Below are 27,238 nucleotides of genomic sequence, written 5' to 3'. Positions count from 1 at the left end.
TAAAATACCTAATGTTCTCCTGCGGACAGCCATTTTTTTGGTGATAATTTTAAAGTCAACAGAACTGTTACTAATGAAATACTATGTTTATGAATATCTCCTTCATCCTCATTCATCTGTGTCACAAAGCTTATGGCAAAAATGAAACCCACGACTGATAAAGGAAATAAACCTAGTAAAGTGAGATGTTTTTCCTTTAGGGGAAAAAAAAATGTCACCAGGAACTTTATAGTGTCTTGGAAAGAAGACATCAAATACAGTCCTGTTGGATGAATGGCTGTCCCATCTGAAATAATTTTCCAATATATACGGAAATATATGTGAATTTCCAATTTGTTTCCAATAAATGAGTGATTTCTATCAGAAGTTTACTGTGATTATAGCTCTTTTAATAACCCAAAATAAAAGATTTCCCATTTGTCAAGTAAACAAAATGACAACACCCAACCATTAACCTTACTGCTTTTGTTAAAAGGGTATTTCTAGTATGGGTCTGTGTTCCCTTGTTTCTAATGAGGCCTTTGTACATGCTGTGATCCAAACCGGATACAGCTGACAGATTATGAACTAGGAATTAACACTCACACAACAAGCCTCCCAACAACTGAAGGGAATACAGTCTATTTAAAGTGCATCTCTAAACTGGTCGGTCCCCTCCTGGAAACATTCCTTGTTTTGTGACTCTTCCTTCGGGCCCCATTATCTCTTGGTAATACTGTTCTGGTTTATCTCCCCATCTTGGCCTCCTGCTGCCCACCCTCCACACCTCCGACAGAGAGACTTTGCTAGAACACAAACCAGACGGTGCCTTCCCCTGATGACAGGCGCCTGGCTCTCAGACCGGCCGCTCTCTGACTCCTCCTCCATCCAGCCCTCCTGCTCCCCAGGCTCAAGCCTCAGGGCCAGCGTTCTTCGGTACACCAGGGCCTTTGTACCTGCTGCCTCCCCAACCTGCTGCCTCCCCAGTCTGGGACACCGCCCCCCCACATCTTCTTGTCACTTAGGTTTCACTTCAAATGCCACCCTACCTTTCTTCTTCACCAATTCCACGTTACTGTTAGATTTTCTCAGTGCAACTAAGAGGAAGATCATTTTCTGATATGTTATTTATATTTTATTTGTCTTACCTGTTTATCATTCCTTTTACTACAATTAAGCTCCAGAAAACCAGGAGCCTTTTTCCACATAGTACCATATGCCCAGTGCCCAGAATAGCAACCAGCAGGCAGTAGGGGCTCAGGAAACATTGGTTAAATCACTGAATACTTGCATGGCCTGTACTCTCATCTAGGGTTCTGGTACGGTGCTTGTCACAGAATAGCTATCTCTTGAAACAGTGAAAATTCATGACTTGTGATCACCCTGAGGTCAAGTCTAAGTCTTCAGTATGGCACGTAGGACCCTTCTCATCTTGGACCCTATTCATTTCTCCTTTTCCTCCTCCTCCATCCAATTCATTCTCTAGAAATACTCAATTTCCTGCTATTACCCAAATATACCACGTTATTTCACGTTGCCTTGTCTTTCCACATGTTGTCCCTTTGCCTGCAATGTCCCATATGCCACGAAACCTGTCCTTCACCACCATTACCCCAGTGTACAGCTGATCAGCCTCTCCTGAGTTTTCACAAAGCCCGGGACATGGCTGTTACTAAGTTTCTCATACGGAAATGTAATGCCTTTTTCCCCCAACCTTCTCGTCTTCCTTAATAGACAATGCACTTCCTCAGAGTAGGGGTCACCAAGCCTTATTCAAACACCTAACTCAATGCCTGGCATGCAGGAAAATCTCAATATTTGTTGAGTTATCTAAACTTAAGCCATACTAGTCATACATTGAAAAAAATGCCAAAATGCCTTCACCTCAAACTCTGGTTATTGTTAAAATTTTTTTTTTACACTGTCAGCCTAATAAGAACATGAGAATTCAACTAACTAAAATAGTGGGATCTGGTAACATTAGTTTGATTAACTGTGAAAAAATACACTATTTTCCTAATAGTTACCAAAGCATTAAAGCACATATGACAAATCTATAGCAATTATAGTTTAAAAAAAAAAAAAGAAGAAGAAAGAAAGAGTATCTATAATAATCTTAAGGAAAAAAAAAACACCAAGAAAACTAATACTTACTTATTTTTGGTCACTCATTAGCTTGGAATCTGGCTTACTTCTCACAGGCCCTTCCAAAAGTCATAATACTAGTAGTTCCAACGTCTTTTAAAAAGGTTTCCTTTAACCAACCGCTAACGCAGCTGGCCTGAGGTTTTAATCCCAATCAGAGCACCAATCACATAAACCCCAACACAAAGCAAAAAGAAGAAAAAACAAAAAAGCGGCCCCTCCAAGATCCAGCCCCAAAGAAGATGCTCGCCACCCCCAGGAAGCATCTGTCCATTGACCTAAAATCATACTCGGCAACACAAAAGGCTCATTCAAACACTCAAGATTATTTTTAACCTGCAGGTCATTTCCTTAATCCAGCAGCTTTCCTTTTTTTTTTTTTTTTTTTTTTAAATAATCAGATTTGTCTATTTCATTTAAAATAACCCAACAGGTTAGAAATACTGGCCACAAATCAGTGTATCAGATGAAAACTCTTTCAAAAGACAAGCGAGGGAGGTAACAGGCTGCTAAAAGGAGCCCAGATTGGCCAAGCACCAGCCCGCCTTTCTCCCCACCTCAGGCAGCTGGCTGTTAGCATTATCTAGAGAAGCCTCCAGACTTGGGGTCTCATCTCTGATTTGAAGCACTTCTTCTGTAGAGACGCTGCCTGTGGAATCTTGAGACTGAAGGAGGAAATCGGGAGGGTCTGGCCTCGTTTCGTCCGCGGCGCCATCATTGTTCAACTGAAGGGAGAGACAGTAGAGTGAGGAGTTTGCTCACGGGTCTGGGATGGTCACAAAGGCCAGAAGGAACAGACTGTCATCAGGTAGGTGGGGAGCTTTGTTAGAAAGAGCTTCGTTGACCTCCTACAATGACCTCTGGCCCCGCTTTTGTCTCCGATGGAATCGGTGCTGCCTCGGCTCACAACAAGGTAGGTCTCACTAGGCAAAAACTACCAACGTGGAAAAGCCCCACGTAACCATGTCTATCTTGACCTGAGAGTCATTTTTTGGTCCTATATGTAATTTTAAAAAATTTATTGTTTGAATTCATATATGATGTACTACTAGTACAGAGGCAGACTCGCCATCACTCGGAGAGAAGAGGCGACGGTCTCAGCCCCTAAGGGGTACGCAGCCTCCACGTAAATGCTTAGTCCTGTTGTGCACGGAACGCTGCATTAGCAGTGTAATTTTGAATTTTCATTTCAGCGTGTGCATTGTACCCATGGTGAAATGAAAATCAGAAAACCCAGGACAGAGTAATGACGGGATTGGAAGTTAAGAGGGAAAGCGAGAGCGAATGTCGCCGTCTGGGAAGGTGACCATTTACCATCTGCGTGCGTGAGAGGATCTGGCTTGCGGTGAGCGCCGCTTCTTCCTCGGAGGACTCGTCTGTATCCTCCTGGTTGGTCAGGTTCAGGCTGGGGGTGCTGCTGGAGCACTGGTACTCCTGCAGGGATGGAGTGTCCCCCTTGTCAATACTGTCCAGCGAGCGCCTGCGGACTCCCCAGTTGAAATTGTCCATACTTTCACCCTGGAAAAGCAAGACGTGGTTTCTAAGACGCAGGTACGTGTGCAGGTGGCAAACATGCTACACCAGGAAAACATGTACCCGGATGAAAAGCACTTAATGCATCATCATAAGCAGAGTTTCAATCAGCCCTTCAATGTCTCGAAACTTAAAAACTTCCTTAAATATTTATACTTAAAGAGATCAAAAGATTTGGTTGATCCTGTTTAAACTAAATAGTTTTCTGGACTTTCTATCATGTGTGATCAGGGACCAACTAAACCTACCATCTAGGCCATTTCTATTCTAACACATAAACACAGATGAGACCGTGAGGAAGACACGTACGTCACAAATGACAACACATAAACGGTCCACGACACCAGGCTGCAACTTACCTGCAGTTCCTGGTTAGCAAAAAGGAAAACACACAGAATTAGAAAGAACGAAGACAAACATTTAAATATACACTACACTTTGGGGGAAAACTCTTTGTGATTTCTCAAACCCAAAGACTGATTCAAGCTCTGGATTAAGCTCGGAGTAGGAAGCCAACAGGTGATTCAAATTACTTTTTTATGCAAGATATATTATGAAGAAGTCAGAGACAGACACTTAAAACAACATTTCTATGATACACTCTGGCAACACGAACTTTAGGAAAATCTTTGAAATTTACATGGATTTTAATACTTGATATGATGCAAAACTGACTTAAAATACCCACATTCAGTCGACAACATACAGGGTCACAATTATTTTAGTCTGCAGGATGGTTCTGGCTAAACCCATTTTTTGCTATAAAACAGTTTAAGATCAAGATCAAAGCTATCAGAAGATAACCCTGGATAATGTCAAAAGGTCAAGAGGAAATAGGACAGATTTCAATTTCATGCCACTTATGGGTTTATGTAAGTTACGTGTCGGTTACTCTAAACCGATCCTCCTTCTGCAAGGATGTAATTCTTATATTCTCTCACAAGCCCTGATGTGACAAATTACAACGATTTGGCCAGCCAAATAGGATTTGTCTTCCTTTTTACTCAAGAGGGATGGTCCAGAGTAGAGGTTTTCAAAATTTTTTTAATAAAGCAAAAGAATAATTCTTTAAAAAATTTATTTATTCATTCATAAATAAAAATTTATTTATATTTATTATAAAATAAACATTTATTTGAGAAAATATTTTTATTATAAACTTTATTATTTATTTATTATTAAATAAATTTTATTTATTTATTTTTTATTTATTAGAGAACTGTTTTCTCTCTCTCTCTCTCTCTGAGCAGAGAGACCAACTTGGGGCTCGATCCTAGGACCCTGGGATCATGACCCAAACCAAAGGCAGCCACTTAACGACTGAGCCACCCAGGCACCCTAGGAATACTTATTTCAAATGAGATTTAAAATGGAAGTCAACCATGCAAAACTGATGTACAAAACCCAAACTGCTCTGGTTGACAACAGGTAGCCAGGGGCTCTGCCCATTTGGCCCTGGAATCTTTCCCTGTTTCCCAGGCTATCAGAGGCCCTAAAGGTCAAAGTTTGAAAAGCTATCTTCCTACAAGATATTTCAAATATCATTATGTAGTGGCATGCAGCCCTCAATCTTTATTTGGTGAATGAATGAATATGCACGGGGAGCTTTCCAGGTTGGGGGTGATTTAGAAGTTTAATGAACAGTCCCATTTGATTTGTAGCAAAGTGTTTCCTATTACCCTGTTTTAAGCAAGACTATATTTAGGTTTAAAAAATCTTTATTATTTGATTTGCCTAATTTATGAGGCATAAATTAACACCACCCTCCCCACCGACTTGAATTAAAGAAAAAACTACATTAAATATCTTTAATCTAATTTGACTAAGGTTCTATTCAAAAACCGTATTTTGGTGGGGGCGGTGGGCACCTGGGCAGCTCAGTTTGTTAAGGATCAGACTCTTGATTTCGGCTCAAGCTATGGTCTTAGGATTTTAAGATCAAGGCCTGTGTTGGGCTCCATGCTGGGTGTGGAGCCTGCTTAGGATTAGCTCTCTCTCTTGCTCTCTCTTTCCTTTTCCCCCCACTCTCCCTCCCTCCTGCCAAAGAAAAAAAAAGAAAAAAAAAAAGCCATATTTGTTACTACTGACATGTTAGGTTATGGGATAAACTTGGAAGCATTTATAGGGTTCTTAAAAAAAAAAAAAAAGGCAAACAAAATAAATAACCTTACCATTACAAACATGTCAGGAGCCTGTCTGCCTTTAGAAATTTTAAACTCTCAAATGAAAAAAGCAAATAACTACAAAAGATTTAGAAGCTGCTCATGACGCGCTCGAGGTAGGGCCACAGGCCTCTTCGATCCGTCACACTTTCTTACCTGATTATTCAAGCCAGCCTTATTTCCTACAACATATTTTTCAAATTGGGGATGTGAAATCAATTTTAGAGGGTGATGGCCTGCCACTTTGGGAAAAAGAAAATGGAAGAGAATAGGAAATATCAGTGTGCATAACAGAGTAAGGCTGCATATTCTTTTTTTTTTAGTAATCTCTATGCCCCATGTGGGGCCCAAACTCATGACCCCAAGGTCAAGAGTCATACTGCACTGACTGAGCCAGCCAGATGCCCAAGGCTGCATATTCTTGAAACTTTTATTAAATTTAAGCATTTTTAAAGATTATATTTATTTTATTTTAGAGACAGACAGAGAGAGAGTGCACACTTGAGCAGGAGGAATGGCAGAGGGGAGAGTCTGCACGCAGACTCTGTGCTAAATGGGGAGCCCCAGGCAGAGCTCCATCCCAGGCCCCACGCAATCATGACCTGAGCCCAAACCAAGAGTCAGAGGCTTCACCGACTGAGCCACCCAGTCGCCCTGAAACTTGAATTTTAAAGGTATGTGTATTTAGATGCTTGGACACGATATAAAATGTATTAACTATGGATTATGGTTAAAAAAAACAAACAAACAACTTTAAAAGCCACTGCCCTCCATGGTGCTGAATAATACTTGTTTTGAGGCTCTGGTGAACCCGGGTCTGCGGGAGTATGTCAGTGGTGAGCCATTATGGAAGCCTGTCCACTGCCAAGCTAGTGCAAAGGCACTGGTTGGACCCAGGGCCACCGTGCGCATATCCTCCTTGGTGCAGGGAAGGCTGAAGCATGGACGAGGACCTCCCTACACTGGTCTCCTCTCAGCAGCTAATGCTGTAACACGGCACGGGCCATTACGTTTCACTCCCCCTCACCTATCAGAGCCAAAGGAAAACATCCCTTCAAGAGGGTTAATGAATGTGTACAATTATGTGAGTGACTTTGAATTCTTTGGGGAAAAACATCTCAACTGACAATGGTGTGGCTACTAGACGACAAGCCATTAAGGCTTCTGGAACAGAGATATTTATAAAAATTTTAGAGTGCACATGTTTTAAACCCATGTTCCATAGACGTTTCAGGTTTAGGAGCTGGAAGTTTAGGGGACTGAGCTACAGAAATAGGTCCCTATATAGACCAACACAGTCGAGACAATCCTATTCTCCTCACCACAATGACTTTCCAGAAATTAGCTAATGTCCCAGCGTGGCCCAATCATACAATGGGAAATGTGCTAAAAACGTTAGAGGAGAGCAACTTCTCCACTTCCACTTCTTCAGCACAAGAGCATCTCTGAAGTGACCCTCACTTGCTTTGAACCCTGCCGCGTTGTGGACATAAGCATCTGGCAGAGACCTGCAGAGAGGGGCAGAGCCTCGCTGGCTGCAGAGACATAACCAGAGACCTCACTGAGCCGCATCTGAGTAAGCTCTACCTCTGGCTTCTCTCAGTTCTGTAAGCTAATAAGTCCACCTTCTGAGTTAGTTTCCGTTTTGAAATCACCTACACTGACACACAACTATCAACTTACTCTAGACTGAGTCGGTGTAGAGGAGAAAGCTCTCCGGTGCTAAATGAAATGAGTCATTTGGGGGAGCTGGCTACCTCGTGAAGTATTTTGGTGAGGATGTCACAAGTAGAATACTGGTCATATGCCACAGGAAAAAGTTCTAGAAAGCCGAGGCCTTTGTACTCATGTGAGTTCATTTAATTTAACTTAACTTAGTGTAAGCGTCTGTACTTATACTTTAAAACGGTTTTTGATAAATTTTAATACTTTTTTATCATTTTGCTGCATTTTAACTTGTTGGGCTCATATGGAACATTTAAGTCTAAGCACGCCCTAAATTAAAGACCTACTTTGGAAGAAACCCATTTTTCACTTTTTATTTTCTGGGGAAAAAATTAAAAATTAGATTTCCTCTTTCCTCTTTTGTTTCAGACTACTGCTACTGACTAATCGTATTAATCATGTTTGTTCCCAATTTAGATTTTTACCTTCTTTTTTTTTTTAAAAATTTATGGACATATATATGTGTATATAGTTTCAAGTTTTATCTAAATTCCAGTTAGTTAACATATAATGTAATATTAGTTTCAGGAGTAGAAGTTAGTGATTCATCACTTCCCTACAACAGCCGGTACTCATCGCAAGTGGCCTTCTTAATACCCATCACCCATTTAACTGGATTTGTACCTTCTTGACCTTAACAAGTAAAGATCCTATGGTCAAATCCTTAATTCTCATAAACTTGCAACTGTAAACTATAAATATGATAATGGGGAGCCCACATCCTTACCTCTGCATCTTCCAATTCAACATCTAAAAAGTCAAAATCCTTAAAAACGCCAAACTGCTGTTCACTGCTGTTATCTTCTGCAGCTACCTCTTCCTCCTGGATCATGTCTTCTGTTGTAGAAATTAGGCTGGTCTGCTGGTCACCGACTTCCAAATCCTCATTAGAAGAAAATACAACCTGAGCCCCGGCCAAAAACAAAAACAAAAACAAAAGCCACCTGTCAGCTTCGTCACTCTGTGTCTGAGGACTGGTGCCTGAGAAGCCACCACAGGTCTCCTCTGTCAATGAACTCCGAGCTTTAATCTGGTTTTCATGTTAACGTCTAACTGACTGAATACTTAATTACCATAACTGCCCAGTGCCACAGAGACCAGTAATATCTCTTTCATTCTTAGTTAATTCCATAAAGTAAGGGAAGTAAGAAGAGGCAAGCAAGGAGATGGAGGCATCTCCATTTCTTCACGGAACAACAGGATTTTTAAAACTTTTACGCGTGCGGTCATGGTTACTCACTGATGGATTCTTTGGAAGGCCAGATTCCGGACCACAGAGAGAAAGCACATTCATTAGCTTTTCTCTTGTTCTTCGCTAAGGGGGAAAAAAAATTCAAATGTTAGGATTACCGATCAAGAAGGCAAATTCTCGAGCTGTCGTACATATAACAAAATTGATTCTTCTATAAATTTTTGCGTTTGATGGTTTTTTATGTACCTGTGATAACTGTGGCCTTTTCCAACTAACAGGAACCAAGGCATTAGAATTAGAACCAGAAGAAGTGGAGGAAGTACTCCTAGTAACAGCAATGACCTTCGGTTTCCCGTTTCTCCCAGCTGCGCTATGCTGGTCGCCATATTTATTTCCAATGATTGGTGTCTGCACAGAAACAAAAAGTGATGTCTTTTTTTAAATTCATTTTTAAAAGTTTATTTAAGTCATTTCTACAGCCAACGTGGGGCTCAAAACACAGCCCCAAGATCAGGAGTTGCACGCTTGTCTGAAAAAGCCAACCAGGGGCTGCCCATGATGTCTTCTTCTTCTTCTTCTTTTTTTTTTTTTTAAATCTGGAGACTTCGCTTTATTGAAAATGACTCTCTGAGAAGACTACAGAGAGCTTATTCCTATTTTAAATAGAGATCCGCTTTTTTAAAAAATCACCACCTCCTCATGTCTCCTCAGGGTTATAAAATACATCCTCTTTGAAACCTCAGAAAATATTAGGATGATTAAAAAAAAAACACCTGTAATCTTACCACTCAGATTTAACGTCTATTAACATTTTGGTGTTTTTTCCGTTCATATTGCTGTATGTGCTTCAATAATGTACTTCTGCCAATATTCAAGTTAAGTAACAACTCCAAAGAAGAAGGTATCTATGTAGCTTCTTACTCCAAATCTGATGTATAACATTTCCAAATTTGTAACAGTAAAAATTCTATGATTATCCAAAACTCAATTTATATTTATTCTGGCTTTGTGAAGTGTCTTGAATTTATATTTGAAAATAATATTCAAGCTCATCTGTGTATCATCCAAGTAAGTCCCTTTATGATGTGGCTCCTGCTTATCTCCCGGAAGTCAACTTCTACCACACCCGCCTGAAGCTCACACTCCAGCACAACTAACTTGCTGCCATTTTCCAAACACACCACGTTCTCATGGACCTACATTTTGGCACATGCTGCATCCTTTGTATGCAATATTCACCAACCAACCAAACCCGTGATCATCTTTTAATGGGGACGCCAGACTTCCAAGGAGGCCTTCCCTGATACCACACATCCAGGTAATTACATGTGGACATCTGCCAGGCGTTAGGGCCTTGTTTCCACTGCTGTCTTACACGTGAGCCCTGTGGACCTTGTGTGATTCATCTCTGCTCCCCCACTATATCCCCTCTGCCTACGCAGAGCAGGTACTTGGGAATTCTTGAGGAAACAAATTGAAAAGAAGCATATCAAGTGTTTTTGAGAATTCTTACCACTGCTTTAGACAAGATAATTAGGAACAGGAAAGCTGGTTTCTCCATCATGCCCTATGGTAGAATTCTGATAGTAACTAAAAAATTAGCAACAAACATAATTTCTATCTAAAAAACATAACCCATAAGCCTGGGATAAATTCTAATACCAAGGCTAAACAGCAAAATAATTTTTTTTATTTTTTATTTTATTATTATTATTTTAAAGATTTTATTCATTTATTTGACAGAGAGAGATCACAAGTAGACAGAGAGGCAGGCAGAGAGAGAGAGAGAGAAAAGCAGGCTCCCTGCTGAGCAGAGAGCCCGATGCAGGACTCGATCCCAGGACCCTGAGATCATGACCTGAGCCGAAGGCAGAGGCTTGACCCACTGAGCCACCCAGGTGCCCAAAATAATTTTTTTTAATCTATGTGATCCTGATTGATATAAAACCGATCAGATCTTCCTTTTTTTTTTTTTTTAAGATTTTATTTATCCATTTGACAGAGAGACAGAGAGACACAGTGAAAGAGGGAATACTAGAAGAGGGAGTGGGAGAGGAAGAAGCAGGCTTCCTGCAGAGCAGGGAGCCCAATGTAGGGTTCGATCCCAGGACCCTGGGACCATGACCTGCGTGGAAGGCAGATGCTTAACAACTGAGCCACCCAGGTGCCCCTGGATCTTCCTTTTTTTTTTTTTTTTTTTTTTTAAATCATTCTCGACTTCCTTACAATACTTGTTCAGTAACGTCCTTCTTGAAAAATTCCTTCTTTGGCTTCTAAAAGATGATTTTCATGGCTCCAAGGCCAATAAGAATGGGTTCTGGTGCTGGGAAAAAAATTGGGGGTTCCCAACAAGGGTCAAAATTTTTTATGTGAGATTTGTGTTAAATATGTGAAATAATAAAGGGCCCAGGTTCCCTTCTGCACTGGGCCCTGCGTCACTCGTTAAAGTACTGGGCTTCTTGGGTCTTAGTTTATTTTAGTTTTATTTTTCCTTTCACAGTTTTAACTGTCACTGAAGATCCTACATGATTATTTCCATCCAAGTTTTCTTCCAAAACTTCAGACCTTAAAATCTAATTGCCTACTAGGAAGCTTATGTGTTTTAGTGTCAGAGTTGGTTTAGCCAAGACTGACCTCATCACCCTCCCATTCTGGCTCAGATCTGTTCTCCTTGCCTTCTCACTCTCTCTGAACGGCACCAACACTCCTCTCGCTGGCAAAGCAACTGTCCTTGATGCCTCTTCCTCACTTAGTACACCTCCTCTCCTTCCCAGGAAACCCCATTTAGGACTTCCTCAGGCTTTCTGAAACCCATCCCAACCCTCTTCATTTCCTTGGCAATTGCCTAGAGACATTCCAACATTATTTTTTAATTATTCTAACAGATTCCTTATTGACTTCTCTCTCCTCCACTCTGGTCTATTTTTCCATTCTGTTGCCAGAGTGAATTTCCCAAAATGCAAATCCTACTATTTCCACTCCAGTTACAAATTCTTTAGGAGCTTCTACTGCTTCAAGATAAAACCATCTTGTTATGATGCATGCAAGGTCCTTATGATCTCGCCCCTTCCTGTGCTTTCGGCTACACCTCCCGTCCTACTCTACACCTCCATTCTCCACAGTCTGTGCCGAAATTTCCAGAACACCATGCTTTCTCACACTTACAAGGCTTCATTCATACATGCTGCTCTTTCTTGCATTAATCTTCTCTCCCCAAACTCCCATATACGCCTGTTAAGGCCTACTTCGTGCTTCAACATGCAGATCAGGTTAGAGGTACACACTGTATCTTCCTACAGTACTTCTGACTTCCAACCAAAGCACTTCTCACAATGTTTATTCACCCATTTTCCCAAGAGTATGTAGGCCTCCCCTAATGACAGGGCTTTTCCCCTAATGACAGGGCTTTTCCCCACCCCACCCCATTTTCACAGCACCTGTCGTTTCCTACTAACGAATGGGCGAATAAATGAACAAACGAACATTTCTAATAGAGCACCTTACCTCAGAGATATCAAAATGAAAATCTAAGGTTTTCCCAGGCAACTCCTTAGAGACATTATTAAAAATCTTGGTGAAGGAAATTTCAGGAGAACCTAGATCTCCTCCATAGGTCTTGGGTATATCATTGGGTACAACAAGACTTGCAGAGCGAGACACCACCAGTTTTAATATGTTAAGGGCTTCCTTCCAGTAAGGACTCTGGTTTAAAAAAAAAATAGGCATATAAAAGTTACAAATACATATTTAACTAAGAACAAAAACTGAGTGGACACTGTAAGCAATGAAAATACTGTTTTTACAAAAACTTTTTATAAATCATTCATTTTGACTTTAAGGTCCTTTAACAGAGGGTCTGAGTTACAACAGGTAAGGAAATTATTTTCTACTGTTGGATTCATGAGACATCATATAGATAATGCTACCAACTCAGAATACCTTGCATTTGTAAATATTAATTTAGAAAGTCTATGTAGTAATCTCACCATAGTGGTAAACAAAGGGGTTGTATATATATGAACTTTCTAGATGCATGAAGTTATACCTTTAAGACTCCAAACTTAAAATATTTAAAGTCTTGGAGACGATTTTTAATGCATATTTTCTTTTTCAAGCATAAAAATATTTTAAAAAAACTAAAAAAAAATCTAGATTTTTCTTGATGGCCCAAGCCCAAATCTGAATGGTAGGATCGGTATGATTTCTAATTTTGATTGATCATTACAGCTAAAGTGATGTTCTCAGGGGTTACTGAGTTGTATAGGGTGAGTTTTCCCCCTACATTTGTGGTTGTGTCGTCTTCTGATTGGCCAGTGGGGCGATAAAGAGGCGAGGTTATTGGAGTTATTAAGGTCTTTGAGTTATTTTTCTGCTTTTAGTTTTGTGTATTTCTACCAACATAATTTAAAAATGATTTACATGACCATAACAGATACTTGTAGAGAAGAAGAAGAATCAATTTCTTTTTCTTTTTCTTTCTCTCTTTTTTTTTTTCCCCCAGCAAGAGTGTGCATGTGCAAGTGGGGGCGGGGACCCCCCCACACACCCAGAGAGAGAGAGAGAGAGAGAGAGAGAGAGAGAGAGACTCTCGAGCAGGCTCCACACCCAGCACGGAGTCCCACACGGGGCTCGCTCTCAGATTTGGACGCTTTACCAACTGAGCCACTCAGGAGCCCAAAGAAGAATCAATTTCTAATAAAGAATTTATAGTATTATTATTTTTTTTTGCCATCTATTGAAAAACTACACATTAAAAAACTGCTTTTTTTTTTTTTTCTGACTTATGGTCACAAAATTACACCTCAACCTGTGCTCTACATACTGTGTCACAGTTGACCATTCTGAGGGGAAAATGTCACTAAAACAATAACCAACAGCAAGTGAAACGTCTTTGGCAGAACTGAGTCATCCAATTTCTTTTCTTTTTTTTTTATTTTTTAAAGATTTTATTTATTTGTCAGAGAGGGAGAGAGAGCGAGCACAGGCAGACAGAATGGTAGGCAGAGGCAGAGGGAGAAGCAGGCTCCCCACCGAGCAAGGAGCCCGACGCGGGACTTGATCCCAGGATGCCGGGATCATGACGCGAGCAGAAGGCAGCCGCCCAACCAACTGAGCCACCCAGGCGTCCCTCATCCAATTTCTTTAATAACATCTTAGTATGAGGACGCCTATAGCACAAAATATTTAATAATTATAAAAACGTCCACATAGATATGACATTTTAAGCACGTACGTCACTGTAAAAACAAACAAGTAGTTTATATTTAACAAAGTTATGACATTTTTTCTGACAGAAATAATTAGAAGCTCTGGACACTGTAAAAAGTTAAAACTTCTTCAGGGATATTTCTATAAATTATACTGGCAGTTGTGCTTAAAATATAAAAGATTATCAGGAGGAGTTCCATTCTGTGAAATATTTTATGTTTGAATAAAGCAGAAGTCACTAACTGTGATGGCCCATCAGCTAAGTATGACTTGGGTTCACATAAAATTTAAGAAATTTGGGTCAACATTTTGAAATTAGGAGATTTTAGAGAAAAACCCACATTTCCAGCTTCTCTACAAAAGTTATGTGTTCTTGCCACACTGGATCTGTCCTCCAACATGGCAGCCATTAGGGAAAGCTAAGTTGTGCTTTTCCTTTTGGATGGGTAATATGCCATTCACTTAGTCAGAAATCTGTGCCCTCTTATGATCTCTCGCTTGCCCAGTGGACAAGTGAGCCTGTGGTTCTGAACATTAAAAAAAAAAAAAATGCATCTACACTTTATAAATTAGTCGTTCAATGTGGTATGTGTCTCTGTGAGAGACCTAGCAAATATCTGATGAGTTAACTTCTTGACGCCTTAAGAAGAAAAGAGAAATGTTCTTTAGAAAAAAACCTGTAATTGTTATTCGGTGAAACATTATTCACTGAGAGAGAAGATAGAGAAGATAAACAGGGTCACCAAGGAATCTTATGCTTTTTGAATATTTGCATTCACTGACTGTCAGGGGAATATAAAAAGAATTTGGGTTACCTAATAGACTAATGGAAACCAACACAGTTTTATTACTTTTAGATATGGGCTACAACAAAACTCATTGCTAGCCAAGTTATTTCCATTTGTAAGTTTTGCTTTAGCGAATGCAATATAACTGGAGTAGAAACAAAATATTAATTTGTTTAGGCTCTTTTTTTTTTTTAAAAGATTTTATTTATTTATTTGACAGAGATTACAAGTAGGCAGAGAGGCAGGCAGAGAGAGAGGGGGAAGCAGGCTCCCCGCTGAGCAGAGAACCCGATGCGGGACTTGATCCCAGGACCCTGTGATCATTACCTGAGCTGAAGGCAGAGGCTTTAACCCACTGAGCCACCCAGGCGCCCCTAATTTGTTTAGGCTCTTAAGAGAATTTTTCTCTTTGATAAGTTGTATCCACAATACTGATCTGCTCAGCAAGGCCTTTCCTAACAGGTAATTCAAAGGTGAAATTCAGTACAGACCAGACTGACTTGTCATCATTTACATGAAACCAAGTTTGATTTCCTACATTCTATATATCTGGGCTTCCTGTATCAGACACAGAAAGCAAGTCTAAAACACAGACTCTATGAAGAGCTCTTCTGTTTCTGAAAGTAGCATTTGTTTACTATGTAGAACCTGGTGAGTAGCAGGAAGGCCCAAGAGAGTCACAAGTGTACTGTCCAGAGGTGACGAGAGCTGCCATCTGTGTAGATTCTTTCCAGTCATTACTGAAATGTATATCACAGATACAATGATTCAGCAAAATTAGGAGTCATGCCAATCCTACCATTCAGATTTTGCTTGTTGTCACTTACATTTAGAACATCCTTTCCATGTTATAAATATTCCTGGAAACATGACTTATGGACTAACCTACTTCTCTACTCTGGGACCTTTACAGGGCTTTTTTATGATTATAAATGGTTTTGCAATGAATGATTCTGTACATAAATTTTGTGTTCACTCACCTGTACGTATTTGCCAATAATCTTTATGATTTCCAGATTAAACTGCTTGACTGGGGCCGCAGAGAGGTCAATGTGACTCAAAAGACTATAGATGATCTGTAGTAACGATTGCTGCATGCTGGACAATCCTTTTTCTAACAGCTAAAATAGTATTAAAAAGGATACTTTCATTAGGTTAAGGAAAATTCAATATTTATATTTATGATATTGAAAACATAATAGATTTAATCCATGATTTTATGGTTAGATGAGAAATCCACAAAATAATATATAATAAAGGTAAAAGATAATGTCTGTTACTATTACTTGTCCTTGGTTGAGAAAGGATCAATAATTACTTTTCATTTTAATCTTAGTTTTTTTTTCATTTCCTTAACTAATTTAAGTTGACCACCATTTATTCTAGGTTAAGAAAAAAATCATTATACCACCATCACCAAAGAATACCTACCCCCAAACCATTCATACCAGGCACCTATCAGCTATGTGATCTTGGACAAGTTTCTTAACCTCTGATTAACCATGATTTTTTTTTTTAATTTTTAATTTTTAAATTAACATATAATGTATTATTAGCCCCAGGGGTACAGGTGTGTGAATCACCAGGTTTACACAATTCACAGCACTCACCATAGCACATACCTTCCCCAATGTCCATAAGATTTTTAAAAAAATAATAAAATAATCATGTGATTCCTGGGTGGCTTAGTTGGTTAAGTGTCTGCCTTCGGCTCGGGTCATGATTTCAGGGTCCTGGGATCGAGCCCCATGTCGGGCTCCCTGCTCTGCTGGGGAGTCAGCTTCTCCCTCTGCCTCTGCCCTTCACCACCCACCCCCGCTCATGCTCACTCTGTCTCAAATAAATAAAATCTTAAAAAAAAAGAAAATACTATCTAAACTTCATATTGTTTATGTAACTGGTTTCAGTACTGTTGTCAGTAATAATTTCCAAATTAATAATAATAATAAAACAAGGATAACTCACACTACTGAGGGTAACATCTGGGGCAAAGCATTCTCTCTACAGAGTGAAAACCAGTCACATATGTGGTACACACAGGCTGTCCTGTCCCAGTTCCAGACTCCATGACCCCAGGATGGGAGAACTAGGGCTACCTTAGTGGTGAGCTTGATGGCGATACCAATGTAAAGCTGATCTAAGGAGCTTGACTTCAAAGCTAATGAAGGAACAGGCTGAAGAAGTTAGCCTTGGTTTTATGTTGGCTCTTGTCCTAAAGAGCCAACATAAAATAAAATAAGATAAGCCTAGCTAGAGACTTGCATTTATTCAGGTTAAGAAGCTGCTACAGAGATAGTTTCCATTATCAGCTCTGTTTTGTTGTTTCAAATTTTTTCTTTTTAAAAAGTACTCTCTACACCCCCCAATGTGGGGCTTGAACTCACAACCCTGAGATCAGGAGTTGCATGCTCCACTGACTGAGCCAGCCTGGTGCCCCTGCCCCATCAGAATCTCTCCTAAATCTAAGGTTGATGGTAGCAAACCTATCAAAAGCAACACCTTAAAAATGCACACCAGTCCTAAAGCATGCTATTAAAGTCAGTATCTGCGACACAGCTAGGCTTAACAGTGTCATGAGCAATATTTAAAATGTTTACTGAGTTATGAATAATTTCTTTTAAGCTGATACAGTGTTTTACATTTAATTTTTAGAGGTCAAGTTTTTGTTTTGTTTTGTTTTTTTAAAGATTTTATTTGTTTATTTGACATAGATCACAAGTAGGCAGAGAGGCAGGCAGAGAGAGAGAGGGAAGCAGGCTCCCTGCTGAGCAGAAAGCCTGATGCAGGACTTGATCCCAAGACCCTGAGATCATGACCTGAGCTGAAGGCAGCGGCTTAACCCACTGAGCCACCCAGGCACCCTAGAGGTCAAGTTTTAAAAAGGAAGGTATCACTTTATTATAAGTGGACAAGCATTTTTAGTAACTAGGACTTTTTGAGGTTCTTTGTGGATATCTAACAATTTACTTTTTTAGGTATGAAGTTAGTTCCTCAACAAATAAATATTTACTTTCTATGTTGTTGTAGGGCTAGTGTTTTTATAATTCCATCTTTAGCCACCCAAATCATATTTTCGAACAGGAAGCAAAAGTATCATTAAAATAAGAACTTAGCCAGGAGAAAAAGCCTTTGCATGCTATATTATTCTAGAATGGATTTCAAAGTCAAGAACTAATTTTTTTAGAAGCAAAAATTATAACCATCCTCTAGGATCAAGACCACTGAAAACCCATTTTTAATTTGAAATAAAGGTGAAATATACATTTTTTTGAGTTTTATGTCACTTAAGGACAGTGAATGAGAAAATACACACTGAAAATGAAAATGAAAAAAAAAACAAACAAACCCTTATACTTGACAGTATACTTTATACTTTCTTTCTACTTGAAAGGAACTACCCATATTTTCCTTTCAAAAAGGATGTTATCTATATTCACTTTCAAAGACAGTTTCAAGATTCATCAGTATCAGTACTGCTTCTAGAACTAAGTCTACTTGAAAATTTTCCCACAGAAGAGTTAAAAAGGACTTTTTTTTTCCCTTTTGGTAAATTTACCTCTGCAAGGTAAGTCACAAGATTGAACGTAGCATCTGAGAAGGAGTCATGCAGATATCTACATACGACGTTGATCCAGTTGGAACAGTCCCTAGAATAGGTGTGCGCACTGTACAAGCTCATCATGTGAGCCAGGTTGACAAGCGCTGGGCATTTTTCTTCTGCACACACCTAAAAAAACAAAGGAAAAAATTTCACTCACCTAAAAGAAAGCCAATTCAAAGTTCAAACCTTATTTTTTATTTTATTTTATTTTAAAATATTTTATTTATTTATTTGACAGAGAGAGATCACAAGCAGGCAGAGAGGCAGGCAGAGAGAGAGGAGGAAGCAGACTCCCTGCTGAGCAGAGAGCCCGATGCAGGGCTCGATCCCAGGACCCTGAGATCATGACCTGAGCCGAAGGCAGAGGCTTAACCCACTGAGCCACCAAGCGCCCCTTCAAACTTTATTTTATACTAAACGTGTTTATTCAATAATTTAGAGGTAGATGTTGAAGCTTTAATGCATTTTATTTTAATACAGTAGAAGAGAGAGGAAAATAGCAAGAGGCATTCTTGAGAGAGTAACTTAATGGGTAACATGGAAAGATGATTATGATGTCGAGAACTCCCATGGGGGTTAAATAGTAGGACTTCTGTTTTTGTCAGTCTGATGCTTTGTAAAGCTGCCTCTGGCAAAACCCATACGTGGTTTTGGAAATGGTACATATCATTAGCAGCTGTCTTGTAAAGAGTTTTGTTTTGTAAAATCCCTATGTGGTTGGTTCAGTGCACATTAACGCAACAGGCAGGCTCCACGGGGTTGAGAGACGCTGAGCCAGAGCAGAAAGGCTTTTGTCTCAAGCTCCCCTGGTTCTCTGAGTAGGACAGTCAATTGCAGAGGCGCTCACATGCGTGACCTATTCAAAGGACTTCCTTGGGGCTCTGATGAAACCCTGAGTTCTGCCTCTCCAGGCCATCCTGCAGGACCCCGTGCATGAGAGCCTGCAGGACGGACCCCAGATCGCTCTTCTGGAAACCTCCACAAACTCTTAAGGTCCTTGGCCAGTAAGTTAAGGCCACTTCAAAATGTGCAGACTTCCTAGAGTTTGTCTGATCCAGTATTACAGAACCTCAATCAAGTACCCTTGACCCCTGAACAACGGCGGGGGCAGAGGGGGTGCGGTTCCACTTATATGCAGATTCTTTTTGATAAATACAGGATAGGACTGTACAGGTATTTTCTCTTACAATTTTTGTAGTAACATTTTCCGTGCTCTAGCTTACTTTATTGTAAGAATATAGTATATGATACAGGTAATAAACAAAATATGTGTTAACTGATCTGTTTACACTATCGGTGGGGCTTACAGTAAACAGGACATCAGCAATTACTTTTGGGGAGAGTAAAAAGTGTTTTGCGATTTTCAGCAGTGCAGGGGGTTGTGCCCCAACCACTGTGTTGTTCAAGGTCAACTGCAGAATATTACCTTTTAAAATATATGTACTTTTCAACTTTCAGATGGACGTAACTATTACTCAGACTCATCATGTGGATGTTATCACTGGATAGGCCTGAAACAGGAAGGCATGCGAGACTGCGGACTCCTAATAGTATCTTGGAAGTTATTTTATAAGATTGTTAAAAGAAGCTAGTTTCATGCATTACCCTTTTACCCATAAGACAGACGGGGTAGGCAGAAAAAAAAAATTTCTTGATGTTTATTTGTATTTCAAAATCCAATAATCATACTATTTTTAAAAATCACATAATTTTAAAATTTTACAACTTATTATCTTTTTAGGAATCATCTTACTATTTTAAAGTAAGTTCTTTAATATTAAAGCATTCTTTCCTGAAAAATAAGTCATTCTTAAAGAACTCTTCTGTCCTTAAAAAATATTTTTTTTAAAGCATGATTTTTTAAAAAACCTGTTGCTGAAGAGGAAGAAATTGTTAGGAATAGATGCTGTGTAATTGTAAAGACAATGGCTTAGATTTAATTTTGGAATTTTTGAATGACCGGGTTAAAGTCTGACCCCAGAAGAGTATGTCTTATAAGCAAATATTTTTAGCATACTATTTTTACTATAATGAATAGCTTAAAAGGACAATGTTTGTCCTAAGTGTTGCCTTACTTTGAAGTTCTGTGCTCTCACACAGAACCGGGGATATCTGCATAATGAGGAAGCACATAATGGCAGAAAATGACGTTCAACAGTTTTAAGTGAGGGGATAATTAAGGAATCGATTTAATTTATACCCTACAGGTCACTGAAAGCAGAGGGAACCTTTGTGTCCCACTCGGCAGGAAGAAAACAGACTTAGAAACAATTTATGACTCATAGAAAGTTGTGTTTGGTTTCTTAATAACAGAAAGGTATCTGGGAGTTTCCCCGTGCTTCCACAGCCTTTGGCCAGCCCAGGCTGGGCTCCTGGCTTGGGTAAGCATTCGGAAGGAGGGTCTCCAACGGCATCCCCTGCCATTCTAACTAAATGCTCCTACTTCCCTCATTAAAGGACTGGTGCTTTTTATGTTTTGAAATCCCAAAGTAAGCCAATTTACTTTTTTTTCCCCTTTATATGTTCTTTCTTACCTCTCACCAAAAAAAAAAAAAAAAAAAAAAAAAAAAGAACTTGTTTACGACATTCTTTTAATGACAGGTTATTAGAATATTAAAGTGAACAATATTTTAATAAATTATTTTATTAAAGCTCCTGTCTAGTAAGTAAATTATTTTATATCACTTTCAGAACTCATTAATGCAAATACATGTTGTTGGGGCTTTATTAGGCAATCGTTTTCAAAATTAAGATATGTTTCCACTAACTACAGTAATGGCTCTTCTATTTATTTATTTATTTATTTATTTATTTATAAAAAAGATTTTTTATTTATTTATTTGACAGACAGAGATCACAAGTAGGCAGAGAGGCAGGCAGAGAGAGGGGGGCGGGGGGAAACAGGCTCCCTGCTGAGCAGAGAGCCTGGTGCGGGGCTCGATCTGGGATCATGACCTGAGCCATGACCTGAGCGAAGGCAGAGGCTTGAACCCACTGAGCCACCCCAGGTGCCCCAATGGCTCTTCTTTTTAAATGCGTGCTTTTCAAACGGTTATGTTAAAGATCTCTCCATATCTAATTTATTAATTTAGCAATTTAATCAGAGAGGGATTCAACAGCATACTTTATTAAATATTACCTTGTCATTTACTAACGAGTATCTCTCAAATTAACAGAAAGGATTCTCTGTGTGTGGCTGTTAACAGGATTCATGGCGCTGGGGCAGCTCAGAAATGACTTTGCACTTGCCCGTGCTGGGATCCGGGCCCTGGAGAGGCGGGTACTCTCTTTGGCTTTCTGCGTGCTTGCCCTTTCCATCTACTGTTGTGCTACTTGTTAAATGACCTGTAGCTATTTAAAGATTTGCTTATATAAAAAAGCTCGTTCAGAGAATTTCACTTGCTTATTCCCTTTTGTTGCAAAAGGGTTATCTTCTTTCTGCTGTTATTCACTCATCTCCCCCAGTTCAGCTAATTTCCTATTGTACGTACAAGGCTTGGAAATTTAGAGAATGCCTTCTCATGACTGTTTATATTTTCAGTCTGTAAAGCCCTTCTTCCAAGACTCAATAATTGACAGAAAAATAAAAGGAAGAAGAAAGAAAATTAAGAATTAAGTTTAAGCAGAAGGCAAGGTTCTTTACTGTTCTTGAAATTATTAAAAAGTTAATAAAAATCATACTCTTCTTTAAAATTATGATTAAGAGCTCTAACACTTTCAAACAAATGTTAACGGATGATTTAAAAATCGGTACATCCCTGTTTCAGAAACCTTCGAAGGAAAGAAAATAAGGAACAGAATGAAGCCAACAAAGAGAGGTGAAGAGAATGTTAAAAGGAAAAGGGCAAAAGTAAAGGGAGAGAGAACTTTTGGAGTCACAGAGTGTAGTATGCCCTCTTCTTCTCATGGCCTTTGCAAATGCAATTTCTCCTGCCTGGAAACCTAACCTCACCCCCCTGCTCCTTGTTTCTTATCCAGGGATCTTATTTTGATTTATCCTATTCAGCCTTCGGTGTCTAGGCAGACTTTTGCTCTCTGTGCCCCTGGAGACCTGTCTTTTCATTGCACACTTATCAGACTCTAGGGGACTGTCTACTTACTTGCTAGGATCCCTACTCTAAGACCCACAGGGGCAAATATTCTGTCTCCTTTGATTATCACTGCATTTCTGGCACCCAGCCCAGTGCTCAGCAAATATCTGGTAAAACAAATGAATGAACTGGAGACTGACAGAAAGGTAGAAGATAAAGTAGGGAAACGGAGCAGAAAAAGACTCGACTCAGAGGAGCATTACGCTAAACAAATAATTTTATTCACTGCGATTTGAAGAGTAGTAGCTTACATCATTACTTTAAAACGCCTTGAGATGCATGAAAAGAATAAAAATTTAGACGTGAAATTCACAGAGGAAGTGACAGTAGAAAGACTTAAGAGATTCCCCCCTTTAAGATAAACTCCAGAAAAATTTCCCTTTAGCGTTATCTGTCAGCATAACATTTGCTTACCTTTGCTATTCGACTAGCTGTTTCTTTGCAAAACTGAGTTGGGCTGTCAAAATGCTGGATTAAGTGAGGCAATAAGCAAAGGATGTTAAGAGGAAAGCCTATCAAAAAAAAAAAAAGCAAACAATAACCAATTTTATTGCACATGACTTTAAAAACCAAAGGTATTTTCTTCATGGTTCACGGAAACCATTTTCTTTTTATTTCTTGGAACACCTGACCTTCTACTTTCTTTTTTGTTTTGTTTTGTTTTTTGCTTTTACCAAGGAACTGAAGCTATCTCGCATACTCAAACAAACAAGCAAACAAATCAACCCGTGACCCTGTGTGGAAAAGCGGAAATTAGTAGACTTCAAAACACATTAGTCTACACTTCACTCCATTCAAAAGCAGAGAGCTGGTGCAATTCTATTAACATCACCTGACAGCTGGGAAGGATCCACCAGCGTGAGTTTGGAGACAGCGATGAGTTTACTGAGGAGGTTCACGGTCATCTCTTGTGTAGAGACTGAGGTAAAACCCTTAAGGAAGAGCTGCTGAAGGCCTGGAAAGTTATTCCATTTCAATTTACTTTGTACATTTTCGATCTTCTCTCGACTCTCCGATTTATCCAAAGGCAAGTGGATAAGCAGTTTGTTCAGAAGCCTGAGTGCTAGGAGGTACTCATACTCATAATCGGATTCTAGTAACGATGCTGCTATCCAAAAGATGGTGGCCATCAAGTTGGTAGGCTCAGTAGTGGACTGCACGTCATACATTCCCTTCTCTCTCAGAGAGGAGAGGCTTCTAGTCCTTGCTAAGCTATTGCTATGGTTTATCCGTCCGTCCATTATATCCAGTGTGTTACTCCGCCGCCGGTCACCTCTTCGGTCACCGATGAAACTTAGTCTCAGAGAGTTACTTCTTGCATTGCTGTTGTATCCCAAGTAACTGCTACTATTAATGGGGCTTGTGCTTAGATTGAGTTGTCCAGTGCTTTTCCTGTTAGCTGCATACTTGTTTCCCAGTATAGGGTCATGGTATGAGGTTCTGGACCAAAAAATAAAAAGAAAGAAAGAAAAGATAAATGCATGTACCATCACTTCTTGGGCTAGCTCAATTTTACTCTTGAAAACACTGAAAAAGCACTGTTAATCAGGAAAAATTATGTTAGAGTGTATCTGACTTGGCTTATTCAAATTTCGGTTCTTTCCTCCATATGGAAGTGAAATGTACAACAGTATCTTTCCTGCCGTGGCTGACTGTGTCCCGTGAGCTGGATGACGTTTGATTTGAAGTAAAAATTCTGCCACAATAATCACTGGCAACTTTCAGCTCTAGGATTTAGTCCAAAGCAGACCTCATTTGTCTTATCCCCAGACCTGATGGTTCCCGTGTCCTTATTTCTGTCAATGCACACTCTTTCCCCCCAAAAATCAAGCTCAAAAATTTATTTTTGATCTCTCCTTTTCCCTCACATCCAATTATCATTGATTTCATAAAAATAATGACAGAATGCTGCTTACAGTTACCAGCAGCATGCAAAGCGCTAGGAATACTGAAGTCTGTTGGGAGACAGGGAGATGTAAACATTTATAGCTTGTTAATTACCGTTATCCAACTCTGAAGAGAACCCCCAAAATGGAATAATTTACACCGCCCTTGGGGAGTTCGAAATGCTTGGCTAGGTGGTGAGATGGGTCTTGAAGGATAAGCCAATTTGGATTTGCGAGGAAGACAAAGTGGGAGAGGACATTCTGCGGCTGCTGTGGGCCGGGAGGGGGCTGGCCTGCTGCGTGTGGGGCAGTGGGACGTTGGGTGTGGCAGGAACGGAGCTGGGCAAGTGGCGCTGATGCCCCGTCATGCAGCAGAAAGATCTCTGACCAGGACCTCAGAAGAACACCCCGCCACTTACAGCTCTGTAAGACTGCACACGGCCTCCCTGTCGGAGGCTCTCGTTCCCACTGGTAACTCATCTGAGTTGTTCGGTATTATTCTCACCACCAATATAATAATAATATAATGTCACAGTTATGCACATATTTAGCTATTGGAGTTCTAACTACAAATCTACAGTTTGTCTGGCTTAAATTCTTACTGAGAAAGGGCAGAAAGAAGATCATAATGCTTCATGGTTTCAGCCAAAGTATCAATTGCAGATTCCAATGTGAGAAGCAGCTCAATCACAAATCCCTAGGGGGCGAAGAAAGGGCAGATTTTCATTAATTATGCTCTGGAAGAAAAAATATTGTAACGGACTTCCCGATGAGATTTAAAATTAGAACAAACTCAACACTAATGTTACAAAATGATTAAACTCTTGAGCAACATGATCTTGCTAACTGATGAAAACTCATCAAACTAATGGTTATAATGGCACAATTCACCCAAAATTGCTCAGGCCAAAAATCAGAGTCACTTTTGTTTCTTTCTCTCACATCTAAATTAAACCCATCAGCAAGTCATGAAAATATTACTTATAAAATATATCCAAAATCTGACCCCTCTCTATACCTCCACAGCTTCCCTTAATCTAAACTGCCCCCATTTCAGTGTGGACTTTTATGATAAGCACCTTAGCTGAGTCCTACTGTCCTCCTAAGGACTCTACCTGGGCTCTGAAGTTTTCTAAATAGCAAATTATATCCATCACTTTCCTCTCAAAGCCTAGGAGCATTGTTTGTCATCAACCCAAACCAAATGCCCACCTCACACCAGTGTCTACTAGACCTCACACAATCTGGACCTGCCCATGTCAACTCCTGACGCTAGACTACCCCATCCAATATGCTAGCCATACTGGTTTGCTTCATGTTCTTCAAAGAAAGGCCTACTGTTTCTGCCTCAGGGCCTTTGCACTTGTTAGTCCTATTTCTCAGGCCTCACTTTATTTACATGTATGTTTAAAACTCACCTTCTCAGATGATCATATATACAAACAACTCCCTCTTCCCTGCCACTCTTTAACCTGTTACTCCACCTTATTGTTTTCAAAGCATTAACTACTAAATAAAATCGTGTTACATATTCTTGGTGGATTAGAGGCTTATTTTCCCACTAGAATGTGAGCTCTAGATGCCAGGAACTTTCCCTTGTTCACTACTGTATCCCCAGTATCTAGAACAGTGTTAATAAAATCTCTACTCTGTATAGGTGTTAAGTTCTCAATTGCATCACTTCACTTAATTTATCTTAAAAACTCAGCACTCTCCATTTAAATTTAATTTCCCATCTCTTTTACCTTGTGGTCATCCCAAAATAATATCCAAGTGTGTGTGTGCGTGTGTAAATGTAAAGCTTTCTCTAACAGGCACCAGATATTTGATTCAGTTAGTATGTTACTAAATATCATTTACAGAACTCTGTTTCATAATTCTTTGCCTGCTTGTGAGTATCTGACACGAATTCTACGTAACCGTCACACCTGCTATGCTCTGTACTCGGCAAATGAGACCTTGACAGTGAGTAGCTCAATGGCGTGGGAAGAATTTAAAACAATACCTGTGCATCTTCCCCTGGGTCCCCTACAGTTTCTACGAGTCTGGAGAGAACGTCAGAAAGTGTAGTTGCAGAAAGAGGCTGCTTTAGGGCCCTGAAAATCTGGAAGGATCTCCCGGCATAGTGTCGAGAAGAACAAGAAAGTGCTGTTTGCAGAGCAACTTCACTAAGGTGATGCTCCAAGTGCATTCCTTCTGCGAAGACAAAGGGTACCAGTGAGTGCTTCCCGCTGCTTGGAAGGCAGGGTTATCACCAGACGTGAACCATTCTAAACCCAGCGCCCAGCACACTGCCTGGCAAACCGGGCAGGCACCCAGATTTTAGAAGTCAGTGCCTTGTCTTTGCACTACATTCATGTGCATTTTAGAGGACGCTTGGCTCCCATCTCCAGGGCAGTGTTCTTGGAGAACAGGGTTTCTCAACCTCAGCGATAATGCCGTTTTGACTGCACAAGTCTTGGTTGTGAAGGTGGACCTGTGCGGCATACTTGTGTGGCAGTGGTTCAGCCTCTGCCCAGCTGGACACCAAGAGTGACCGGTGGTCCCTTGCCTCTCCCAGCCCCCCTCCATTGTGACAAAAATGGCTCCGGACATTGCCAGATGTCCGAGGGTCAACAATCACCCCTAGTTGAGAACCAGTGCTTTAAACAGATACATTTTTACTCTGATTTTCAAAGGTCAAGTTGAGATCATAGAAGACTGTTACAGATTAAAACAGAATTTGAGTCTGTCATCTCCGCCTATGCTCCCGTCACGTAACTGTTTCCTAATATGTCACCGCACTGTAACTTTGTCATCACGTATGAAAAGAAGAACCCCAGAATGTCACAAGTGACTTTCTTATTTTTTAAGGAGTGACTAAGTTTTTCTCGAACCAAAACAAATCTGTTATCACAAATGAGTTAAAAAAAAAAAAAAAAGAGTTCA

The 27,238-nt window shown here is 39.9% G+C and overlaps 1 protein-coding gene across 3 annotated transcripts in view; it reads right to left on the bottom strand.

Annotated features, from left to right (window-relative positions):
- LOC111148913 (FRY like transcription coactivator) overlaps nucleotides 1–27,238 on the bottom strand; it is a 262,986-nt gene that overhangs the window by 24,300 nt on the left and 211,448 nt on the right. For all 3 annotated transcript variants that reach the window (XM_022505700.1, XM_022505701.1, XM_022505702.1), the window contains 12 exons: nucleotides 26,316–26,506; nucleotides 24,913–25,007; nucleotides 23,257–23,864; nucleotides 22,839–22,936; nucleotides 18,289–18,459; nucleotides 15,713–15,853; nucleotides 12,241–12,438; nucleotides 8,983–9,144; nucleotides 8,785–8,859; nucleotides 8,272–8,448; nucleotides 3,439–3,642; nucleotides 2,682–2,849 (listed from right to left, as the gene is read on the bottom strand). In XM_022505700.1, the coding sequence (XP_022361408.1) occupies nucleotides 2,682–2,849; nucleotides 3,439–3,642; nucleotides 8,272–8,448; nucleotides 8,785–8,859; nucleotides 8,983–9,144; nucleotides 12,241–12,438; nucleotides 15,713–15,853; nucleotides 18,289–18,459; nucleotides 22,839–22,936; nucleotides 23,257–23,864; nucleotides 24,913–25,007; nucleotides 26,316–26,506 (2,288 nt within the window). The remainder of the gene's footprint in view (nucleotides 1–2,681; nucleotides 2,850–3,438; nucleotides 3,643–8,271; nucleotides 8,449–8,784; nucleotides 8,860–8,982; nucleotides 9,145–12,240; nucleotides 12,439–15,712; nucleotides 15,854–18,288; nucleotides 18,460–22,838; nucleotides 22,937–23,256; nucleotides 23,865–24,912; nucleotides 25,008–26,315; nucleotides 26,507–27,238) is intronic.

The sequence above is a fragment of the Enhydra lutris genome, unplaced genomic scaffold (assembly GCF_002288905.1).
Source record: "Enhydra lutris kenyoni isolate GAN:26980312 unplaced genomic scaffold, ASM228890v2 scaffoldscaffold21, whole genome shotgun sequence".
Taxonomy (NCBI): Eukaryota; Metazoa; Chordata; class Mammalia; order Carnivora; family Mustelidae; genus Enhydra; species Enhydra lutris.
Note: the sequence above shows the minus strand (reverse complement) of the source record. Positions and strands in the feature narration are given on the sequence as shown.